This window comes from Cucurbita moschata, unplaced genomic scaffold, assembly GCF_002738365.1.
Source record: "Cucurbita moschata cultivar Rifu unplaced genomic scaffold, Cmos_1.0 Cmo_Scf00009, whole genome shotgun sequence".
Lineage (NCBI taxonomy): Eukaryota > Viridiplantae > Streptophyta > Magnoliopsida > Cucurbitales > Cucurbitaceae > Cucurbita > Cucurbita moschata.
The window spans coordinates 2,818,078-2,824,845 of record NW_019268525.1 but is presented as its reverse complement, the minus strand read 5'-3'; the positions used below and the strand labels follow the sequence as shown (position 1 = coordinate 2,824,845).

The following is a 6,768-nucleotide window of genomic DNA, read 5'->3' as shown; positions in this document are numbered from 1 at the left end:
AAAAAAAAAAAAAAAAAAAAAAAAAAAAAAAAAAAAAAAAAAAAAAAAAAAAAAAAAAAAAAAAAAGGTTTTTTTAAGGAACTCCAAGAAGCCTTGTATTCAATGAAGATGAACTCTAAACTTCTGAAATAATTTATGATTTCATTCTAGTCGAACTTCCACAAGTAAAGATTCTTTGCTTTGTACTTTAAGGGATGCCTCCTTGGCAAACAATCTAGACTTTGCAGAACAGAAAAGGGTAGGCATTAAGCAAAATTAAACTTATCTAGCAGAGTTCCTCAAAGATTTCTGTAGCAGTATAGGAATAGACTGTTTTTGGCTTTTGAACCATCTTTGTCTTGAGCAGCACAGCTATAAGAGATGAGTCTGGGGATTTCTTCTTTGTGTAATATCAGACATATTGATGCCCGTTATCACTAAGTTTCACAGAACTTCTTGTCTTCTTAGGGCTTCCTTTCTGCCAAATGACTCCAAAAGTCTCTTGTTAAGAATGGTGTAAAATCTATTACAACGCACAACTTGTTTTTTGTTCATATTTGTATACGTCTATTTCTTCTGAGTCCTAGTTTTGATGGTATCTGTGGTGGCTTAGTCTATTATTCTACATTTATATTGTGTAACTTACTGATGTCATGGTAATTGTAGGTAAAAACTATGAGAATGTTTGTGAGATCTGCCACATTACTCTCAACAAAATTACAATATTTGGTGATAATGGAATTATCATACCCGGAGGAGTACGGGTTGGTGAGTAATGCTCTCATATACTTCATATTTTGGGCTCCTTTTATTCGAGTTTTTTTTGTATGCCTTTTTATTTATTCATTTTCTCAATGAAAACTTAGTTTCTTACCGAAAGAAATATCTTGGGGTATCCTATGTTTGGAGAGCTTAGTATGCGTTATAAATTGGCTCACTGTTATCCCTGCAGGCACCCCAGCTATGACATCAAGAGGCTGTCTGGAGTCTGATTTTGAGACAATTGCTGATTTTCTTCATACAGCCGCTCAGATTGCAATTTCAGTACAGCGAGAGTATGGGAAGCTACCAAAGACTTATCTCAAGGGCCTTCTAAGTAATAATGAAGTGGTTGAGCTCCGAAATCGTGTTGAAAGTTTTTCAGCTCAATTTGCAATGCCAGGCTTTGAAATTTGAATGGTAGTTGCAATTGTTAGTGAAATGGACGACCATCCGTAGGCCTTAAAAAATCATAATTTCCGCTCATCATGCCTTCCATATAAACAATATATGAAGCTTCTCCCTCCTGGACTTGCTGTCTTCAAAATTGCTTGGTTGCTATTCAGTTGCCAGTAGTTCATATCATCTTATGGTTTGGAAGGTGTTGTAATTATCAGAAGAGCATTTGGTAATACCGAGCTTTTCTTCTGTTAGGCAGAAGGCATACAATGGATAGGAGCGTTATGTGCAGTTTTGTGGTGGTATCATTTTTTGGAGCAAATCAACTGAAGATATTGTTTGGTACGGGAGAATAATTAAATTCTAGTACTCTAAATTATCAGAGTTCTGGAAGAATGTTTTGGATCTGATTGTTTATGGCAACGGCTCAGGAATCATTTTGCCAGTTTGATATGTGATGATGTGGTAGGGAAGTATTCACAATGCTGATCAAGTTCCTTTGATCAGTTTCCATTGTGTAAGTTCTTGCTACATTTCCTTCATCATAAATTATGTTATATAAGTGTCTATTCATCAACCTAGTTCATTTCTCAGAAGGTCTAGTCGATTTATTTGTCCACGTTTGTTGATAGAAAATTCAGCTATGGTTCTTGCACTTATTTTCTTTTTCTCCCATGTTTGATAGTAGTATGATAATCGTTTCAACACTGCAGAAGCTGATGCAATTGTGATAAATAAATGCATTTGAGTTGTTTCATTAGTGTTTCTCGAGTTACTAACCCAACTTTGATCATGTTTAGGCGCAATTGACTCTTCCGATACTTGTTACCGTTATTTTGTCGTATTATATATATGATCATATAACACAGGTGCTACAGTTATAGGATAAAAACAGTACAGCCGATTTCATTTTTTTTTCCCCTGTGTTATGCAAGTCTTGTGCTGCTCTTTTACTTTTACATGTTGAGAAGGAAACACAACTGGGGTTGCCTTTTCCCATGTTGATTCTGAAGCTTTGGTAGACTGTCCTGGTGTCATAGGGGAAAAAAAACATTAGAATCATCTGGAGTACATCATTTAAGCTTAAGTTGCAGAAGTGTTGAATAATGGTTGCTTGAAAATGGACTTGGAAATTAGGTCCACTAAGAAAAAGTTCAAGCTGAATGGAGAACCTTGTACGTGCTTTTTACTTTTGACTTCCAGTTGCAAACAATCTTTTTTCAAATACTGGCATAGCAGTGGCTCTGCTTCCACTGCTTCATGTCTGGAAACTTAATTGATATAATGCTTTCATCTCAATGATGGGACTGGTGGACTTCATGGTTCTGCATGTACTATGTATTTGTTTTGAGCACAGTGCCACAGGTATGTTGGTTTTTGGACAATGTTCAAAGTTGTTTTTGTTAGTTCACTTGTAAATTTGAATCCTTCACACTATTTGGGCCCGAGTCCTCATTGGCACCCACTCGGTGTCCAGCCTCCTTCAGGGTCCAGCATCCTTGTTGGCACACCACTCTGTCCAGCCTCCTTCAGGGCTCAGCGTCTTCACTGGCACGCTACATAGTATCTGGCCCTAATACCATGTGTAATAGTCTAAGCTCACTACTAGCAGATACTGTCTTTTTTGGACTTTCCCTTTCGGGTTTATCCTCAAGGTTTTTAAAACATGTCTGCTAGGGAGAGGTTTCTATACCTCCTACAAAGACGTTTCCCTCATTGGCACTCACTCGATGTCTAGCCTCCTTCAAGGTCCAGCGTCGTCGTTAGCACATCACTCTGTGTCCAGCCTCCTTCAGGGCTCAGCGAACTGGCACGCTACCTAGTATCTGGCCCTAATACCATGTGTAATAGTCCAAGCTCACTACTAGGAGATACTGTCTTTTTTAGGCTTTCCTTTTTGAGTTTATCCTTAAGGTTTTTAAAACTTGTTTGCTAAGGAGAGGTTTCTACACCTCCTACAAAGACGTTTCCCTCTCCAACCAATGAGGGATCTCACGTCCTAACCAACTCGAATCATCTAAAAAGGTATGTTTGATTGAGATTTAATAAACTTTCTTTTTGTAGCTTCTACCCTAGGTTGAACTAACGAAAAAGAGAAACACGAAACTAGGAAGAGGGTAGATGCCAATCCAAAAGTTTTAGAACATAGAGAGGCATACATACAAGTGTGGTTGCGATCTTTATTTGTATTTGTTTAGTTCACAATGAAAATTACAAACCCTTTTCACCACAACCTCTAAAGTAATGTTCTCTCTTTACAATTTATATCATTATACAAACATAAGTAATGGAGCAAGAATCATGACCAAAAAGAAGAATATTTTGTTTTAGAATTTATTATTTTAAGAGGAAAAGGCTAAATTCATGGCCTTTTCTCTCTCATTCTCTCTCTGGGAGGAGTCTTTTCATAGCGTCCACTTTCCCATCATTAATTCACGCAATGATTAGTCATTTACTATCTCAACTACAAAGAAAAAGAATCTCTACCAAAATTCATTATTCATTCAAAAAAATAAAATAAAGAAACAGAGTAAAATAATTAGGTAAAAGGGATTCGATCTTGTCAACTCTTTTTTGCTTTCGAAAATTGTATATTTTCACGTTTAGCACTATCAGAGGGACGAGAGTATTTGAACATTTAACCTCCTAATCAAGAGTATATGTTTGAACAAAATCAGGTTCTTTTGTGTTAATATCAATAGAATAGTTGGTGGAACGTATGTTCTAATTTTTGCGGTTTGAATGTCACGTTTTATATTGTATAAAACTAATTTTGATATGAAAATTATATTAAAATATTGACTTGCTTTAGGGAGAAGAAAATTGAAAGGCCTTTCTTCATGGGAGGATTATATTACACCTGATTGGAGAGATTGAAAGGGCCATGAAAAGGATCCCTAAATGTCATTGTCTTTGCCTTTGCCTATTTTCCATTTCAAATGCCCTTGTGGGCAGGGAGGAGTACCATCATCATCCTCTTGTTATACTCTTTTGAGCTAAAACACAACTTATTCGATAGCTCTTTTGAAACGACGTTCGAGCAGCTCTATATACTTATTTCTTGATCTATACCATGAATGGACTCCGTTATTATAATATCTAGAACTGTTCTTAGTTTTAAAATTATAAAGTGTTCTTAGTGGTAAGTGCACAATTACCTTTATACTTTGTTTATAAAGTGTAACATATCGTTTAGCTATTTATTGGAATACAATATCGTGTATTGGGAATTATCATGGGTTTATAATCAAGAATACTATCTCCTTTGTAACGAGACCTTTTGGAGAAGCCCAAAGCAAAACCACGAGAGTTTATGCTCGATGTGGACAATAACATCCTGAACGCTGTTTATGCCATTGTGGAGAGTCATGTTCAACTAACATCCTGAACGCTGTTTATTAATTTGTTCTCCGTTAAATTTTCGTTCGCTAATGTAGAAATTTAAAATCGAACTTGTATATGAAACTGACTCCTTTTCTCTTCAAAGAATCTTTCTTTTTTTTAGTGCAAAAATCTGCATTTCTCTCTCCCTTTTTTCTTCTGGATTTTGCTCTGTTCGCTGCTTTTCTTCAAAGCAATTGAAGAATCAATGCCTCTCTCTCTCTCTCTCTCACACACACATCCATTAAACAATGTGACTTCAAGAACAACACAAAAACTTAATGAAAATAAACAGTTCTGCTTCAATTACTCTCTTTTTTTCCAAAAATTTCAATACATTCTTGTTAAAGTTTGCATCTTGAAACATACCCAGATGCTGTTCTTTCTCTCTCTACCTGTTATAAGTGCAAATGTCTAAAAGCTTCTTTCTTCCCTCAACAATTTCATCGAAGAAATCATCAAGCTCTCCAACAATGGCGTCCACCCCACTTCTCAACGCCCCATTCCAACTCTTCAACTTCTCTGCTTTCTCTTCAATTTCATCTTCTTCTTCTTCTTCTTCTTCCAATGCCTTCTCGAGCTCTGTTTTCAGGTCATCCATGGCTGCCTTTGCTTCTCTGAACTCAAACAGCAGGATCCCCACTGGCTGCCCTTCTACTCTGTCTATCTCATTTGCCACTCTCTGCCTCAATCTCGCCATTGAAGCTACAAAGCTTGAGCTGAACATGGTTCTTTGATGGTGATCATCTTCATTTTCAATCCCATCATTCGCATGGAAGCTGGATTCTGGCCAACAATACACGAGAGAACAGAGTAAAATCATTAGAAGCAATGAACTGATACTCTTTACTGCATGAAGAACGCCTCTGAATCCATTGAACGCATTTGACTTCGACGTCGATCCCATTCCTGTCAATGCACTGTTGTCGTTGAAACAAAGCAGTGACAATGGCTGAATTCGTGTATTCATCAAGATTCTATTCTCCTCCTCTAACACAAAACCATTCCTCTCCAAATCATAAATTGCACGAAGAACCTTCAAAAACAGAGGAAAACAGAGTAAAACAGAATAAAACAGAGCAAAACAGAGCAAAACAGAGGAAACCCAGAACAATATACATGAAAAAGAACAAAACTTTAGAACCAAACTGAACCCAATTCAAATCGAAACACACCCTTTGAGAAGCGCGATGATTGAAACGAAGAAGGTGAGGATCCTGCAAAGAAGAAGCTATGGCAGAAGCTTCAGAATGGTAAAGCTCAATCCTTGAGATGCCGGATTTGAGGACTTGACAAGCATCCCAGAGACGGGAGCTGTCGTCCATGTACTCGTCGAGCCACTTGCCTCCAACGGGGAGGTGGAGGCGGTGGCCGAGCTGAATAAGGTGGGAGTGGAGAGCTCTGAGAAGAGAGAGGACCTTGTGGAGAAAGTGAAGGGACATGAAGTCGGAGGAGAGGAAGGCATGATCAAGGTCGTCGAGCTGGTGGGAGAGGAAGTGGTAGAAGCCATGGAGGGAGGTGGCTGTGCAAGAAGAGGTACCCATTTCAGAACAGAGGATGTGTGTATGGTGGGAAAAGTGAAGAGATTTATATGTGATGGGGAAGAATCATATCAAAAATTTTGAATTTAATCCTTCAATTTAAAAGCTCTAGATTTGATTTTCTATGAAGATTATGAAATCGTACCACGATTCCGAGATTAAATGATCGTTGCATTTAGAAAATTTTACTAGATTTGGATCGATAATAAATTTGAATACGACTTTAAATCCGAATCTTTGTAAATAGAGCATTTGGATTACTTATAGTCGAATACGAGACTTTCTTTGTAAGAACTCAGCTCACCGGTAGTAGATATTGTCTTTTTTGGACTTTTCTTTATGGATTTCTCCTAAAAGTTTTAAAACGTGTCCGCTAGCTAGCTAGAGGTTTCCTTATACTTATAAAGAATGTTTCGTTTCTTTCTCCAATGGATGTGAGATCTCATAATCCACCCCCCTTTAGGGACTCAGCATCCTCGTTGACACACTATCGGTGCCCAACCTCCTTTGAGGCTCAGTGTCGTTGTTGGTACACTGCCTAATGTCCACCTCTTTCAGGGCAGGGTCCAGCATCCTCGTTGGCACTTGTTTTCTTCTCCAATCGAGGTGAGATCTCACATTCTTACTAAATATTAAATAGTTGCCCTGATTTTTTGTGATTCTCATACGAGGTTGTGACCAGTAAGTGACGAGCAGGGTAAGAAGCCAA

The 6,768-nt window shown here is 37.8% G+C and overlaps 2 protein-coding genes across 2 annotated transcripts in view; one reads left to right on the top strand and one right to left on the bottom strand.

Annotated features, from left to right (window-relative positions):
* The window catches only part of LOC111447145 (serine hydroxymethyltransferase 7-like), a 5,937-nt gene extending 4,043 nt beyond the window's left edge, over positions 1-1,894 (top strand). The window contains exons 3-4 of the mRNA XM_023086162.1: positions 646-747; positions 932-1,894. Coding sequence (XP_022941930.1) covers positions 646-747; positions 932-1,155 — 326 coding nt within the window. The 3' untranslated portion in view covers positions 1,156-1,894. The remainder of the gene's footprint in view (positions 1-645; positions 748-931) is intronic.
* Positions 1,895-4,796: 2,902 nt separating this feature from the next.
* On the bottom strand, positions 4,797-6,140 carry LOC111447146. The gene is made up of 2 exons (XM_023086163.1): positions 5,694-6,140; positions 4,797-5,554 (listed from the first exon to the last, which is right to left on the bottom strand). Exons 1-2 carry the CDS (start codon positions 6,060-6,062, stop codon positions 4,910-4,912), a joined length of 1,014 nt encoding a protein of 337 aa, XP_022941931.1. The 5' UTR covers positions 6,063-6,140; the 3' UTR covers positions 4,797-4,909.
* Positions 6,141-6,768: the final 628 nt, after the last annotated feature.